General features: G+C 40.9%; 1 protein-coding gene across 1 annotated transcript in view; it reads left to right on the top strand.

The window, feature by feature from the left end:
- The window catches only part of thsd7ab (thrombospondin, type I, domain containing 7Ab), a 245,121-nt gene that overhangs the window by 168,214 nt on the left and 58,539 nt on the right, over positions 1-18,368 (top strand). The window contains exons 15-19 of the mRNA XM_033640340.2: positions 5,580-5,758; positions 7,046-7,051; positions 7,493-7,626; positions 10,647-10,800; positions 12,354-12,495. Of these exons, the coding sequence (XP_033496231.2) occupies positions 5,580-5,758; positions 7,046-7,051; positions 7,493-7,626; positions 10,647-10,800; positions 12,354-12,495 (615 nt within the window). The remainder of the gene's footprint in view (positions 1-5,579; positions 5,759-7,045; positions 7,052-7,492; positions 7,627-10,646; positions 10,801-12,353; positions 12,496-18,368) is intronic.

Here is an 18,368-nt window from a genome sequence, read left to right on the forward strand (position 1 = left end):
CCTGCAAGGCATTGAATCATAACATCAAATCATGAACAAACAGATAGATTAATATGTTAATTTGTGCAATTCCAGGACTGTTTAGGCACCACAGTATGCAGAAATCTTCAAACACACCATTATGAAAAATGGCAATGACACTTTTTCACTCCCCAAAACTTGGCCTAACTTTGAAGCGCTATTTAGCCCCTTTCCGACAAGATAGCTTGAAATGGTACCGGTGGATGCTGTAGGTTGTGTAGTTCCTAGGCCTGCTCAATTAATCGAATTTTAATCTAGATTACGATTTGGGCTTTCAACGAATATGAAAACAAAATAATCGACATAAAACGATTATGCGCTTCTTGTCAGTTGACTCTCGTTGTCTTGTGTTGCAAATCAAATGCACCCAGAAGCCACGCATGCGCAATACCTCACCCTCCCCTCCTCTCCTCTTTTCACTCCACGAGCCAGTCAAGTAGGTGAACTATGAATAATGCGAGGGGCAGGTGATCGCGGAAGGTTTCAAAAACAGCGAGAGAGGTTAGTCTGTGTGTGTATGTGTGTGTGTGTGTGTGTGTGTGTGTGTGTGTGTGTGTGTGTGCATGCGCACGTGTCTGTGTGTGTTTGTATGTGTGTGCGCATTGGGGCCGAACTCGGCCGTGCGAGATACAGAGAGCAGAGGAGAATTTTAAGCGCGCATGAAGAGACAGAAATGACATGCCATCGTGTAAACAATATAAGTCATCACGTGCACCGCATTATCTTTTGCATAATTGTGATTTCAATTTTGATCAAAATAATCGTGATTATTATTTTTTCCATCATCGAGCAGCCCTAGTAGTTCCATATGATACCAGTATCTTTACTCTTACTCTAAAAGTGAGCCTGCAACAGCAGGTTTGATTTGCTAGACTGCCCAGCTCCTCACCTTTGCCATGTTTAGCTTCTGGTTGTCGTACATGGTGCAGTTGAAACTTGACTGCACCATCTTCATAACAACTGTTAGTGATAACAATGCATGTATTTACTATGTAAACTCATTTAACTTATATTGTCAGTAATACAAGTGGCGGGCTGTTGGTCATATAAAAATCATGTTTGATTTTTTTTTTATACTACGTTTGCTCTTTGTAGCATTACAGTGCACACAAGAATGTTTTACAGGTGAAGACAAAAAAACAAACAAACCTGAATTAAATATTGTGACAATGAGAAACACACATCAGTGTAATAAACTGCACTGTCTCATACCAGGGCCCACACTGGTCACTCATGTCAAAAGAAGACACATTGACCGTCTTATTTGTCTGGACAGCTTCTTAAAAACTGAAAACAGATATGATTGTGTCAGAGAGTTTCTGGGAGGAATGCCAAAGTTTTGCATGAGTTACGGAGCTTCAGGGAATTTAGCAAATGGATCACTGTGCAGGTGATCAATCTTGTGCACTTTTATATTTGCCATATTATGTGGTTGTCTTCTGTTTCTGCATTAATTCATCACCTACAGGTCTTTTTCAACATGATAGGAATGCTGGTGGGTTCCTGAATGTGCAAAGAGAAAATAACAGCAGAGCATTACCGTGCTGTGAATAATGGCAAAGCACAGGTTAAGCTAGCATGCTTAGGTTTACTTATGTTCAGAGCAAAATGTTGATATATTTTGGCTGTTGTTGGAAAGCTTGTCCACGTCCAGAGGCAGTCCAATTAACACTTGGAGCTCCAAGAGCTGGCTGGGCAGTGAAATTGTTAACATCTTGGGTGAAGTTGAGCCGTCAGCAGTTACAGCTGCTTTGGGAATTACAGCAGGAGCTTTTGCCAGGTTACAAGTTGACTTCCAAAGGCAAAAAAGGAGTGATCTGCTACCTGGACTCAACCCAAAAAGCTCCCAGAGAGCTTGGCAAGACACATAACAAGTTTATATCAGTTGAACTACGAGTGAACCGCAGGCTGAGGTGCTGCAGCATTTGCACTGTGAGTGAACTTAAAGTGACGTGTCAGTGATTTAGAATGACTGGACTCGACTTGAGGGCTTACAGTCGGGGGGCAGAGGTGATGAGGATTATTTCAGAGGCCATGCTCAAGTCAGCAAGGTGTTGATGTGGAGATGCTGATCTGGTCTCAGGGGCAGCAGAGTGGAAGGAGGTCAGGTGGATGTGTGTGTGTGTGTGTGTCTGTGTGTGTGTGTGTGTGCGCGTGCGTGCCGGTGTATTAAAGCTGGGAAATATCTCAATATTATATACATATAATGATATGAGACTAGGGATGAGACGATATACAATTTATTGTTGATTGCAAAAAAAAAAAAAACTCTGAATAGGTTGATCGTGTTGAATTACCATTATGGGGATAATCACAAATATTGTGTCCAGCAGCAGCCAATATTAATATCCAGCTGTTTGGTGAAAATATATTTTAATTTCCTCCATACTGCCCAGCCCTAGTGTGTGACTGTGTGTGTTTGGATGTGATAATTATGTCACTGCGCATTTAGTTCAGGCCAAAGTACTGCCAGGACTCTCATGTCCTGACTAGATTAAACAGATTTTATTTTTTAAATCATATTAGCTGTAAGAAATGTTACTGCTCTGGTTTCGGTCAGTGTAGTTGTGGGCAGCAACTCACTGCCCACTACAGTTGAAGGATGATTTTACCAAGGTCGCTCTCCAACTGCCCTCTTCAGCTGAGCCAAGTTTTAACCCTGTGTTTAAGCACCAATCATTCACCTTCCTAAAGTGTGTCTAAACAAGAGGTCACCATCTTTGGCAGCAGCGGCCTGCAGCTGTGCTCAAAGAGGGAAACTGAAAACAGAAACAAAGCAAGTGTGAGATTTTTTTAATTGTAAGAGGACTCATGCTTACACACCCTTTCTCTGCAATGCTAAGGCTGCATTCAGACCAATGTATGCACTGCATCAAGTTACAGAAATAGCTTCCTTGTTGATATTTATTAAACCACTGTAGGGGCTCTGTGAAAAATAATCAGGGTTATCCAGGGATGGAGTAACCTTTAAGTCCCAAGTTAATGTGGTGAAAAATCAAGCAAGACAATTCAATTCATTGCTCCGGTTAAACAAGTCACAAGTCATGTTGTATGAAATTCTGATGGTCTGGTCAAACGTTAGCTTTCTAGCTAAGGTTTGAGTAGCCAAAAGGTTAGCTAAAATCACACATTCACGTACCTTTCTTTGTGTGTTTTAGTGACGAATGAAGTTGGATGCTGTGGTGGCAGTGACACAGATTTTTTAATTGCTAACCTTATATACTGCTGATATTTCTACTGCAGTCATCAACAACATAATCATGAAATTTAATGTAATTATTTTTTAACTAGCCTCCTCAATGATAGCTGTCTCCTGTATTGGCCTCTGACACATCCTATTAGGTTGCCCAGTTTGTGTACACTGTACTCAAAATTGCCCAATAATGCCTCAAAGACACAACCTAACTTCTCAATATCTAGGAAGATGCAAATATTTAACAAAAAGTCAAGTATTTTGGAGTCATCTGTTCCAAGTCAAGTCATGAATACCAGATCAAAGTCAAGTCAAGTCTCAAGCCCTGAAATCTGGGACTAAAGTCTGACTCGAGTCAAGTCATGTGATCAGTGTTTTGATAAATACGTTGAAGCTAGCTCAACCTTTGTTGCAACGACATCAAGCAACTTGGTAGATTCCTGATAGATTACTCTGGAGTGAATTCTACTTTTAACCTTGCAGTCAATCAGAATATAGCACTGTCTCTGGACTATGGGGGACAGGGACACCCCCACCCAGGGCTCAAATCAGGGTCCCTGGTTAGCATTATCGCCTCACAGCAAGAGGGGCCCTGGTTAAAAGTAGAATTCACTCCAGAGTAATCTGTCAGGAATCTACCAAGTTGCTCAGGCCGCCTGACAACTTTCCAGAGATGCACAATCTTGTCTTGTTGTATTATTAGCTGTAGTGCCATGTCTTGGTGTCTGATAAACCTTAAAATGTGTGGGTGTGTTACTCCAACTGAACTTTCTGAATTGTATTTTAACTTCTCAATAGTACTTTTAGCAACACGCCCACACCACACAGCTGAATGTATTTATTTCTGTATTTATTTATTTGAATGCAGTGCTATTTTTGGTCTGAACATGGCCTGACACGTTCAAGCTTTGGGTATAAGCTTGTTCAAATCAGCTGTGGGACAAACTTTCTGACTCTCCCCTCTAGTTATCCTCCATTTGCTCCAGCAGAGCTCAGTGGCCAGCAGTGGATAGGTGTTGTTGATGATAATGATGATGGTGCCACAGAAGAGCATTTTTTCTCAGCAAGACTTTTCCCAGGTTGAAAAAGTGAGAGAATTACTCACATATACATCAACAAAATTGATTTTAAAGGACTGACAAGTCTCTGTGGGATTCCTCTGAAACGTGTTATCTAAAAATCGTGGGAAGTGTGTTTTCAGCAAACCCGTCAGTCAGTGTAGCTCCACAGGTCTCTCACTAAAGAGCAAGGCAGTCTGAACGAGCGCACATCAGAAAGAGGAAGTGGTTAGGTACCCAGTGAGACTCTCCACTTTGCCGGCTCATTCACCTCATTGATTTTCTTAATCAAAGGCTAAACTGATTTACAGGCCAGTGCTGTTACACAAGTCTAAAAATATATTAGATTCCACCTACTAAACAGACTTTCTGGGAGCAAGTGAAAAAAAAAATCTATGGAAAAAAAATGTTGTAATGACCACAGCCAAAAGTTCAAAGCAGTATTATTTTTTCAACATATTTCAATGAACCTTGGCTTGTGTGCACTGGCTAAAGCAGAGGAATTCAAAGCCCAGAGATGGTGAAAGAGCCAGAAAAACATGAGTAACAAGCAGCGAGAGATTCTCAACAACCAGCCCTGTTGACTGTGTCATGACGCTGTGAGCCAAGGAAAAATAGATTGAGATAATGAAGCTTACTGCCAGGCCCAACCACTGCTTTGGTAGATTTTTAGACTTTTATATAACAGCCCATGAAATTGTGCCTTTGAATGTGGACCCTGTTTTTATTCCGCTGGGCCAGAAAATCAATAAGTGCATTTAGATTAGTTTGTGAAGTATCGGTTAATAGTTTGCTCTTACAGCTGGGTATTTTTCCCCATCTAGCATTTAAAGAGTTCTTGAACTTTAATACTTGTTTGTTAGATCGAAAAGAAAAACTAACCTTTGGGAATTAGGACAAATGTAGTTTCATACTAGATAATGAAAACAAAATTCTTCTGAGGGATACAAGGACCAGCCAAGACCATTTTTCTCTGAGGCAGTCATTCTCAACCTGGAGGCTGAGAGGCTGAGCTCCTGCTGGTGGCATACAGGGAGAACAAAGGTTTTATTTCAAAGCTAATGTCTTGTGATTTAATTTTCTGGTGAATGCATTTCTCCTTTGAAATAATTAATAACAGACCACAGTGCGCTGTTGAGTAATTCACTGAAACAGACTGAAAAGTAGCAAATCGTCATTTTGTCTTTCAGTTTTTCTTCTGTGGCATGAATGTACAAATAATCATCCTTTTTCACTCTACAAGTGCCAAGCCAAAAACTCAAACCTCATAAAGATGCAAAACACCTCCTTTATTTGCCCTTCTTTAGGTTATATCGAGGAGGCGTGCATCATCCCCTGTCCCTCAGACTGTAAACTCAGTGAATGGTCCAACTGGTCACGTTGCAGCAAGTCCTGTGGCAGCGGAGTCAAAGTTCGCTCCAAGTGGCTTCGAGAGAAACCTTACAACGGTGGCCGGCCGTGTCCCAAACTGGACCACGTCAACCAGGTACAGACACTGAAACTGATGCTGTGTCTCAAATCAGATACATCAGTTAGTGAAACTAAGATGTAGTACACTGCGTACACTATGCATTCACCTGTGCAGTGCACAGATTTTGCTGGGGTAGTTGTGTCTCAAATCAAACATGGCCATTGCACACTTACCTCACCGTAAATGATGATAACATTGACTTAACAGCTTTCCTTCTTCTGCTCGGCAAATTGCAACCAGGGCGGAGCATTATTGGTAACATTTGACTAAGCGGCAATCTCCAACATGGTAGTGCCAAAAACTGCAGTTCCTCTAATGGCCACTTGAGGCTGGCTCCAAAAACAAGTCAGTCCTCACAGACCCCCATGTTGATGATACAAAAAACAGCCTTGGTCGCTATAGCTAATTTCCCCATTCATGACAACTATACGGGGGCCCTTTCTGCTATGTACGCAACATGGCGACCATTAAGGGTGAGAAGTGTCCAGTGTGACACCTTCAACTTTTGACCATTATGTGCACCATCCGGGCACTTTTCCTGCACTACATTCTGGCATATCTCTCACTGTAAACTCATTTATGCACTCAAAACAGCAAGTGGTAGTGCGGAAGTATCAGATTTGAGACATAGCATTAACCTCAGGATCAGATTTGAAGTCTGAATTGAGATAATTGAGATAAAAACCTGAACAAAAAGCTGGTTTCCTGCTTACCACTGATCCCTGAATATTTATGACCTGTGCTACAATATATTTATACTCCTTACAAGTGTGATACACATTATCCAACACTTGAGAGAGAAAGAGAGAGAGAAAGAAATTAATTGTTAACGAATAATAAGCTTGAGTCTGCAGAGCTTTCCTTTACCTTCTCCTCATTATTGCTGCACTCATTTTTTGCTGAGCAGCAACAGTGCAAAAAAGCAATGGGTTCTATAAATGGATCCCATCCACCATGTTAATGCCCCAACGTGTGCCAGTTGATTCCTTAAGGTTTCCATGATTTGCAAAAATGAAATGCTTTCCAGGCCCATGAGTATCAGCAGATGCAGATTAAGGTTGTGTTGATCTACGCCTGGCAATGTGTGTGTGTATGTGTGTGTGTGTGTGTGTGTGTGTGTGTGTGTGTGTATCTGCTAAGTTCACACAGGTATTTATGCCAGAGGCTTTTCTGATTATGTCCTCTCGAATGTTGCATTAATCATAGGTTCTGCACTATATGAACAGTTGGCATGTGCTCATTAATCCGTCTGTCTCCTTTTAATCCACCCCAATGCTCACTGGATATGACTCACTGCTGCAGGCCCAGGTAAGAGCTGCTTTCCTCAGCTATTTGTAAATGTAGTCGCAGATGTTAAGTGCCACCGATGTCACTGGGTCACTGTCAGATAGATGTAAACAGTCAACACTATCCTCACTGTAAGTAAACAAGGTACTATCAGATTGGAGTTTTATTTATACAGACATTTCTCAGAGGCAGAGCTGCTCTGAGGGCAGAAATAATCTCGTTGGCTGAGTTAAACCTCAGAAAGCTGAGCCACAGAATCACTGTGCATTAGGCAAAACTTAACTGACAAACTTACAGGGCTAAGAGGAAATACTTAGAGCAGTATAGATTATAGACGCCACTTTTTCCTAAAGCATGATGATTCTAATCATGAGTTGGCTCCACTGCTACCTTGCTGCTGTATCTACTTTAAATTATATTGAGAACATGTTAAGCACGTAAATAAGGTTATTCTGTCCTCAGGTGTATGAGGTGGTGCCGTGTCAGAGCGACTGTAATCAGTATGTGTGGGTGGCCGAGCCGTGGAGCGTGTGGAAAGTCAGCAACGTGGACTTAAAAGAGAACTGCGGCGAGGGAGTCCAGACCAGAAAAGTCAGGTACCTATCAAGCTCTCTGTCCCACTGTGTGTCGACATTTATATTGTTTAAACACATTAGCAGATGCATAACTTTTAAAGGCAGTGTTCATTAGTGCTGCACTGATTAGCTGATGTCAATCAACAAAATTAATCAACAAAAATGCACATAATTAATTGCTCTTTCAATTATTTGTATATATAAAATGTAAAAAATGTGCTTATAAATGTTAAGATGTGCTGCTTTTTAATTGAAGTTGGGTTTGGGGTTTGAGCTTTGATCAGTCAAAACAAGCAGAATGAAGACGCCACTTTGGGCTTTCAGAATGAGCAATGGGCACTTTTTAGCTCAGTTTTTTTTTTTTTAGGGATGCACTAATTATGAAATTCTGGTTTCTTACTGATACAGACGTTTAAAACTAGCTCTCCTGCTGCTGCTGTCAACATGGATTTGTTGTTCACAATGTAGCAGTATCAGGGGAAAAATAAGGTGCGTCCTCTGATCGTGTCATCCTGACAGCGTCTGCGGAAAGGCAAGGCACGTTTATTTATACAGCACTTTTAAGCAACAAGGCAATTAAAAGTGCTGTACATAAAACATCAAAAGCATCAAGACAAGGTGCAAAAGAAACATGTTACAAAAAGACATTTTAAAACAATTCATTAAAAAAAACTAGGGAATAGAAAATAAGATGTTGAAATATAATAAGACAAGTATAAAATACAAGAATAAAAGTTACAGTGCAGTGCAAGAAACTTATAAATATTTGAGTTAATAAAAGGCAGTGGCAAACAGACAAGTCTTCAGCCTTGATCTAAATGAACTTGGCAGCAGACCTTGTTTTATTTCAGATATGCAGTGCATAAAAACTAAACTCGGCTTCTCCATGTTTAGTTTTGACTCTTAAAGCAGAAGTCCTGAGAGGTCTGGATTGTTTATACTGTAGCAGAATATCAAGAAATGTATTTTGGCCCTAAACCATTAACAGCTTTATAACCCAACAGTCGTATTTTGAAATCAATTCTCTGACAGCCAGGAATCTGGTGTAAAGACCTCAGAACTGGAGTGATGTGATTCACTTTCTTGGTCTTAGTAAGGACTCGAGCTGCAGCAGTGTTCTGAATCAGCTGATCAGTTTTTGAGTTGGAGACATTAGTCCTTTTATCCTTGATATGTTCTAAAGGTGATGGTTGGCTGACTTTGTAACTGTCTTAATAGGGCTATTAAAATTCATATCTGAAATTTAAATTTGAAATTGTGGCACATCCAATTGTTGATTTGTTCAGCGCACTCAGTCAGCGCTTGTATTGGACCATAGTCCCCTGGTGGTATGTTTATGTAAATGTGTGTGTCATCTGCATAACTATGGTAACATATTTATTGTTTTCCATAATCTGAGCCAATGGAAGCACGTAGATGTTAAACAGAAGAGGACCCAATACAGAGCTTAGAGGAACTCCACCCATCCTCCCTGTAATAATCAAGTCCAATCAAGCTCTTTATGATTGTCGGTCAATGCTCAGATGGCTGATGTATAATCATGGTGTTGAAAACCAATGACCTCAGTTCACCATATTGGTGAATAAGTGGCAGTCCCCCCTCCTCTTTATCTTGTCTGCTCTGCTGGAGTGTTTGGAGGAAAACATTAAAAGAATTGTGGTTGCAACAGTTGAGGAAAGTCAAGATTCAGTTAAAAATAAACAACACATGCAGCAAAATAACAGTTTTTATACTGTATGTATTTAGGAATTATACAATTTTAGATGCATTTACTGTGAAACAGACGTTAGAGTGTCCTTTGCTTTGGTGCTGTGACGTGTTTCCCAGTGAAACAGAATATTTGAGCGATGTACAGTTTTAAGAGGGATGTATATAAAAACCTTTGCAATTTATTGGACTGCTAATAATGGGCAGGCTCAACTCAGCTTTATGTATAAAGCACTTTTCATACATGTGTGCAGCCGAAAGTGCTTCACATAGCAAAATCGAAACAACACAAGACAAAAAAAAATAAAGGATGACATTAACAACTATACATAAGGTTATCTAAGAAGATGTATCTTTAAATTCAATAAATGTAAAGCTTGTATACTGAAATAAAATTACATAAACACCAAGGATGAAATAAAGTAAAAACTACTGATTAAAACTTAAAATTAAGACTGTAATATTACTCCCAATTAAAAGCCAGATTAAAAAGGTCTTTATGTGTGATATGGCGTTTCTGCAAAGTGGACTGTTGGCTCCACACACTCCTCTCTCATCACTAAATCAGGAGGACGAGGGTGAGATGAATAAGCCACCCTATTGACAGAAATTGATATCAAAACATGCATCTCTTCTTATCTCTCTCCATGTCACCTTGTCAGCTGCTCCAACCCACAAATGGTGAAGTTAAATTTTATATGATCGGTGTGGCTGGCTAGTGGCCTGAAGTCTCATTTGATTGAATGAACTTTTGTAAACACCTTTGGGTGCAGGATGAGTCATCAAACATTTGAAATCATTTTCCCTGGTTTTACAGGAAGAGAAAAGATGGGGTTTTTGATGTCAAAATACTCTGACGCTGATTTTTGGACATATATTATATATATAACAAGAGATAAATGATCTATTAACACTGGGACACAGGTATGAAACTGGGAACATGTATTTTTCATTTCACTGTGTCTTTAAATCATTAAATAAACGTTAAAAGAAAAGTGTAATTTACTTTCAGGTATTAAATTCAGTCAGTGTGTGTTCATCCTGCTGCTGTCTTTGTTTACATTGGCACATCTACATCTACATCTACAGCCAGTAGAGGGCCGAGTAGAGTTTGTGTTGCTCTGACCAAACACAAGACGTTTTCTATTCTCTCCCCCCATAAAGTCGACCCCCCTTTACCCTGAGTGACACACCCCACTGCATGAGAAACAAGTACTTCATGTACCTGCCAGCTCCATGTCCAGTTAAATCATAATGTCTGACTCCTCTGTTCTGTGGAGCACAACAGCAGCTAAAATAAGGTCAACTTCAGTGTTTGCCCACCAATCCCACAGGTGCATGCTCAACACTATAGACGGGCCGTCGGAGCCTGTGGAGGACTACCTGTGCGACCCGGAGGAGATGCCCCTGGGAGCCAGGGAGAGCCGGCTGCCCTGCCCCGAGGACTGCGTCCTCAACGACTGGGGCCCTTGGAGCCGCTGCAGCCTGGTGAGAGCTGAACCCAGATCAAAACACAGCAGCTCAGCTGTCTGGCACAGATATGGGGATGTCAGACTTCTGTAAAGCCCACTGAGATTTATCTTGATATCTTTTTCTTGTCAGAAATATTTCCTCGGAGGCTGAAGGAATTCAAAGCATTGCTACACTGTATCATTGTGAGCAGTGTGTGAATCTTTGTCAACAGGTTATTTCTCGTCTACCAAGGAGGAATAAAAGAGATATATGAACTGGGAAGCTGCAGAAAAATGGTTTATATATCACCTAAATTACATTGTACTCACTGTGCATTCAGCAGGGAAGGAAGATGATTTATGATAAAGACTCAGAACTCCTGAGCAGGTTTCCAAATTTACATTTTGTGACACACAACCCTCTCTGCATCAGCAGTGATGTGGTGGTAAACATAAAGCTGGCTAAAATATTACCCCTGGCTTGTCATCATCATTTGGCAGACAACTACAAACAGTGAAGGTAATTAGTTCAGGAAAATATTGATTTATGATCACATTATTGAGAAAGAAACTCAATGCTACGAGGAATTTAGTTCAAAAACATTCATTTTAGCCCAAAGGTTGATGGTAAAATGAGAAGAACATAAAAACTGAACTCCCTCTACATCATGACCTGAGAGTCCTTTTCCATCCCACTGTAAAATATGAAGACTTGCAAATTGCGTTTTGTAAAGAGACACCGACCACTGATTTAATCACAGCAGCAAAGCACACACCTACAGGCTACAGCACGATCGCAATCTTTGTTCTTGCTTTTGCAAAAACATGTAAGGTGTCAGAAAACCCTGTTCAGCTCTTCTGCCCCTGACACCTCTGGTTTGTGGTAAAAAGCCATTTTAACTGCTCTGGTTTCTCCTGCTGTTCTCACAGCAGCACCCTGGCCATTGTTAATCACACCCCATTCTCTCCCAAAGTGCTTGACACACCGACTTCCCACAATTCCAATCTCGTACTGGAGTCTGCAGTGGCACCAGCGGGGCCTCTCCCACATGTTTTATTCATCGTGCCAGCGATGGAGTTATTCAAAAGGCTGTCATTTTCTCCCCCAACTCTCTTCTTCACAAGCAATGACCGTGTAGAATCTGGTGGTTTACCATTCCAGCAGAATATCCGTTTCAGCCCTCCTGTCATGTCCTCCTGGAAAAAAAAATCGAATTCCACATTCTGGGAATGCCAGGAGAGAGAAGAGAGAAGGGATCTTTATTTATTTATTTATTTATTTATTTTAGAAATACACGAAAGCATCCCTTTAGGGATAAGGCCTACGCAGATTCTGAGAGAATATTTTGACATAAGAAATCTTAATGAATTGTTGGGAATTAATCCAGAAGTGGGCAAATTCACACAGTTATCTCCTTTAATGTTCACTGAATATAGACATCAGTGTAGTGGGAGCTCTGTGGCTTTGTTCCAGTTTAGGGATATGTTTGTATTCAGTTCTTATCACCCTCTGCAATATGGACTGCATAGTCATTTACGCATTTTAAGAAACATTTTTGTCCAGTTTTTGATGTGTGGTCTCTGTTTCAGCCCTGTACCAGAACCAACAGCCGAGTGCGAACAGCATACACCCTCCGGTCACCCACTGTGGGGAGGCAGTGTCCAGACACGACTGACAAGGAGCCCTGCAGCCTGAACCTCAACTGTTTCAACTACTTCTACAACATCACAGGTAAAGCAAATGTAAAATGATGCACTGTCTTCATAAAGTCCCTACGGGCAGGAGTTCCTTCTCTCAGTAAGGTCATTAAAGCAGTTTGTTTGTGGCAGACTTGTCTCCTCAAAACGACAGTACTGAACATGCCTTGAATTTTGGATGGAGCGGGTTTGGGGCTGCTGCCACCAGTGTGTCAGGATAAATGTTTCTCAACTAATTACCAATATGAAACAGGCTTTAAAACTCTCTGCGACCATCACTGCAAACACAGCTTCCATTTCAGAATGAGCTCCTCATCCGTTTAAACAGCAAGAGGAGAAATCGATAAATTAATCATCTGTTTTTCATTTTCAGCAGCCTTATTGCTTTTGTTTCTCTGGGTGAGATGATTGCAAACTTTGCAAGGTGCGTTGTATAATGATGATGTAACGTCAATGGAGCTCTTTTTAATCTTGCTCACAGCTCTGCTCTGTGTAAAGCTCCTCGCTGATCGCAGGCTAATCTTTTTGTTGTTGGTTGTATTTCAGTGTAACTCCACTTTTCAAGGGAGGATTGAATGGGCAGACATTATGTTTAGCTGCGATCACAATTGTTAAAGCCTTGAAGTTGCCAAGTACAAGTAAAACATTTGACTGTTGGACACTTTGGGTTTGGTCATTTGCATAGTGTCACCTCTGTGGTGGTAAGTGAGAGCGGAAAGAAAATATTATGATTTATTTTATACTGCTTTGAACTTTGAATAACTGATTTTATGGCCATTTATAGGCAGCAAAAACAAGATGTGATATTTCATCACCTTTTAAATTTATATAGCAGTTGGATATGTCACCTCCAGCAGTCACAGAACAACATTGTTCATTTTGTGACCACCAGAGAAATGTGAGTCCACATTCACTCCCTCTTAACTCTGTTTTTGGTCTCTGCCAAGTCCTGAGGGAAATTTGTGGGTCTTTTGTTGCTAAACCAGGGCTCCAGACAAACTTTCCTCTGGTAGCGCTCGTGCTACCAACTTTGCCAGTTGGTTGCACCAGCACATGGTTTGGTTGCAGTTTTCTTTTTCATTTTTTTTTAACTTATTTATATTCGAGAGTTTTTGGGTTGCATTGTGGTGCTGTGGTTAGCACTGATGCCTCACATCAAGAGGTTTCCTGGTTTGAATCTGGGGTGGGTGAGCCCTTTTGTGTGGAGTTTGCATGTTCTCCCCGTGTCAGCGTGGGTTTCCTCCAGGTACCCAGCTTCCTCCCACAGTCCAAAGACATGCAGGTTAATTGGTGACTCTAAATTGTCCGTAGGTGTGAATGTTAGTGTGAATGGTTGTCTGTCTCTATGTGTCAGCCCTGTGATAGTCTGGTGACCTGTCCAGGGTGAACCCTGCCTCTCGCCCAATGTCAGCTGGGATAGGCTCCAGCACACCACGACCCAGAATAAGCGGTAATGGAAGATGAATGAATGAATGAATATATCTGAGAGCTGAAAAAAATAAGTAATTGAAAAATGCACTATTTGTCTTTGATGCAGCCGCTCTGTCCAAAGCTCCTCCTTTGTAGCTTTGCGTAATGTCCGGCCTGTTGCATGTTATGAGTAATAGCCTATCAGCACTGAAGGCTGCTGTGCCACAGATGGAGACTGAAGTTGCTCCAGTAAGGGAGCAGAGCTGTGTGTCGAACGTAAGGCAGCAAATATTAAAGAAGTTGTAATAAACATCACAATCCTCTGCACTTAATTTGCAAAAAAACATGGTTTCCACTGGTAATATTCTGCCCATAGTAATGATAACTACTGCATGTCATCTCAGTTGTATGAGTAGAACTGCACAAGAATGAAAGGGAGTGAGACGGCGCCTGGATACGGCGAGAGATGTGACCAGATTATCATAGTTTATAAAAATGCAGCGCAGTGATAATACAGACATTTCATACACTGGCCGTATAACACAGCCTTGCCAATGCACATTAAGCTGCATTAGATCCAGCTGTCACTCTCATACTGTGAGACTTCAGCATATTTCATTCACATGAATGCAACCATGTGAGATTTAACTTGCATGCTCATAAATAAAATGGTTGCACACCGTATTTTGGTCACAGTATAGAGCCCTGTTAATGCTCCACTATTTCACCAGCTGGTTTCTAATTGTATCTGTCTGCTGTTTGGTGCTGAGCAGGTATTGTACAGTGGGTTTTTAGAGCTTTTTCTCTGAAAACATGGCTATGAGAGCGGTGAGAATGAACCACAACAGTAAAGTTAAGGACCAGACAGCTGAGCAATGAGCTGAAATTCACTATAAGGCTTTGTAAAGCCAAGAGGACCTTCAGATTCAGGTGATAATTCTCTTTAAATTCATCACTACAAGTGACAACTTTCACACCTTCACACTGTTTTCACATTGTCATTTCATACCTTGTTAATATAAAAGTATAGATTTTAGCAGCTTTGAACAGAACGATTTTCAAAACTGCTCAGAGATTTAAGCTGGCAGCCTCCCCAAGCTCCCCTCTCTGATCTGCAGGATATCACACCTCCATATCACATGTCACAGAGACTTCTCTTTCATATTTCATCCCGGAAACTGTAACAAACTATTTCAACAAAAATGAAAAAAGGAGAGATTGGCAGCGTTCCTGTATTTCATTTGGATTTGTTGTGTTGCCTTCATTTCTGCTGCCCCACATTCTCAACCAGCCCACCCTCCTCCTCTGTCTTCCCTTTGTGTTGCTACACTGGGAGACTTGACATATAATCCCTACTGCTGGGTTCACAGCGGCATACAGGCATCCCAGGGTATATGTACATAATATACGAGCAGAGATTATTATTGGGTAAAGCGCTTTTTTTTTTTCTTTGTTGATGCTGAGACCATCCAAGCTGCTCTTTCCTTCAGTTTTTCTCCTTTTCTTGCTGTCTCCATCTCAGTCTCTTACTGTCACTCTTTCTTGTTGCAATCTCCCTATTTTCAGTCCCCAGAGTGCCACAAAGCTCCTCGGCAGAAGGAGACACAATTCCCTGAGTTGAGTTTGCAAACGAGCTCACTGCAGCTAAAAACAGCCACTCATCTTTGTCAGCGGATGGCACACTTCATGAGTGATACCTCAGCCTCCCTGTTGTTGCAGAGTTGTTTTTTTTAACAACAGCATGCACACTGTCGTTTTAAAGGCATTGGCACCCAAAGCCTGGAATAAAATGTTGCCTTTCCACTTCACAGAAATCATTTTTTTGGGATTGGGGAGGGCAAGGTTCAGCCTCTTACAGCTCTGGATTTTTCTGTTGAGGTTTATTTGAGGAAAACTTGTATTGATGTTGCTTTTAAATCCTGGTTATTTAATTCAAATCTGACCGCCTGGCCACACAGCTTGCTTATGATGCTGGCATGAAAGGATATTGATGGCAGCCAGATTTATTGGATTTAAGTGAGCTGTTATAAACCTTCAATGACCCTCCTTGCTGACAAAGTAATCATCTGTTATCGATGGTGATCTTTGCCAGCCAGAAGCTATTTAGAGCCTGACTCCAGACACACACACACACACACACACACTGAGTATTTGAAGGCATTTTGGTGTTACTTGAGTTCTGTGGCAGGAGGGAAGGCAGGCAGAGGGAGGAGAAGTGTGTCATGCAATAAAGGCAATGAGCTGAAGTCGAAGTTACAGTGTGGCAAGCACAAGGCGTGCTCGCCATAATGCTGAGTCATCTCGTAATGGTTAATTTATATGCATGGCACGCCCATCCTAAAAGATCTATCCACAGTGCAGTGAAGGCACACAAATTTTAGTCTACGTCAGCAACGTAGCTGGTAATTATTTTGATTTTGCTGCACTGTGTCAGTACACTACATCAAATATCTACAAATTAAATAACATTTTAGATAAAGATCGTAGTGCTTCTGCTCCCTGGAACCTACTTTACATCAGCGTATAGAACCTTGAGCTAAACAACTTTCAAAGTAACATGAGGCAACATGGTGTGACACTGCATCTCTGTGTGTTTGCCCTTAAAAAGCAGAGACACACCACGGTTGTTTCACAATGTCTGGGGTTTATTCATTCTGAAGTGTAAAGAATTTGTGACAGCTGACGCAGCTGAACCCTTTTGAACAGCGTCTCCTTGTGTTTTGTCCCGCCACATCATCCCACTTCAACTGGAAAAACAACCAAACCACAGATGCAGAACACTCGTGAAATGCTGCTTCCTTGTGACTTGAATAAATGCTCTTCTCCGTTTGCTTCCTGCTCCCGTCTAAATCGTGACTCCCTCTCACCTGTCTTCCCGCTCTGCTTGCACCCAGGGTGGCAAAATCAACAGCAGCCACCTGCTGAACGCTGGTAAATATTAGCTGTATGTGGTAAAGCTCTGAGCTCTACTGGCAGGCAGCAGTCACCATGTGAGGGTCATATTCTACTGTAGAATGTATGTGAAAATGTGATGAGTGAATTATTGGATTCAACAGTTAAATGATGACTTGTAAATGAAAATGTTTCTAACCATCACTCTCAAAGATCAATTGCATACATAAAAGATTATAAAATACTAAAATATTAAGACAACTAAGCACTACCAACCACTGCAGCTCATCTTGTACAAATATGAAAACTAATTTTGAATGTCTCATGTCATGTGCTTGCATTTCTCCATCGGGTGTGCACATTATAAATCAATAGAGGGTTTATACAAGCATTTTATTTTGTCCTTTGCAGGTGCTTGTAAAGTTGGTCAGACACTTTGGACTGAATCATACTGAAAGCTGCTGTAATAAATATTTTTCAACAATGGATCAAATAATTATATGTATGCTCCTGTGAACCCACAGAGAATTATCACCTGACTCTGCTCATCGACTCGTTACGAGGAGCATTTCTGTGTCCTTCAGCTCATTGCTTTTGTTTTTCCAGGCCACGACGGCCCTGTTTTTGCTGTTGTTCCTCTTGTAGTCTTGTGAGTGTTGTTTTCAGTGAAATAAAAGCTCTATAAACCAGCAACTAGCTGGTGAAAATAGGAACAGGAGCTGAAAAGCGCAATTTTCCCTCAGGAGTTGGTGGAGACCAAAATAGAGCAAAAAGGAGAGTAAATATTGGACTTACATTCATGAGGCAGCCAGAAACAACTTTAAATGATTGCTAATATTGCTGCGTGTTTGCTGGATGTGTAAATAAGCAACTGTTTGCTTTTAAGTTTGCAAAACAAACTTGTAGATATGTCAGTATTGTTTTCACTTTTTTTTTCCATTGCTCCCAAGTGGCCATAAAATCAGTTAGACTTGTCTTGGGTTTGACTGCACTGAGGCTCGACTCCCCAAGGACCTGGCTTGAGAATTGAAAGCAAAAACATTCAGGTTGTTCTGGTAAAATAAAGATAAATAAGACACTATTGAGACATTTGAGAAAACATGTTTCTGTTATTTAAAAGAAGAAAAAAAACAACACAAAAAATCTTAACAGAATATTGTTCCTATTCTGTGTCATTCAAATGTTGAGCTGTCAGACCTGAAAGACATCTTGCCCTGTAATTTGCTTATGAGGACTTGCAACTTGACTTAGACTAGGAGCATGTCTCAAATGACATGGCATTTTGACTTGGACTTGAGTGGGGTCAATGTTTCTTGGCTTGCCTAGAAATTTATCCAGTGCTGACAAAGGGCGTTGGATTTTTCTGTGTCTTTTAGGAGTGTAATTCAGTAACTTTATGGTATTATATCTATTGTTGGGATGACGATATGATATTTGCGATATCACAAAGTCTGCCATGACACAGTTTTGACACTTTCTTTTTTGCTTTTGGCTGTAAAAGATAAAAAGAACACACAAATAAAGCTAAAAAACTGTAACCACTTAAGCACAGTAAAGTTTACTTTAAATTGTTCATAGAAAAAAATTTGCCTTGTGGCTAGCGAA

Source organism: Epinephelus lanceolatus, chromosome 10 (assembly GCF_041903045.1).
Source record: "Epinephelus lanceolatus isolate andai-2023 chromosome 10, ASM4190304v1, whole genome shotgun sequence".
NCBI lineage: Eukaryota > Metazoa > Chordata > Actinopteri > Perciformes > Serranidae > Epinephelus > Epinephelus lanceolatus.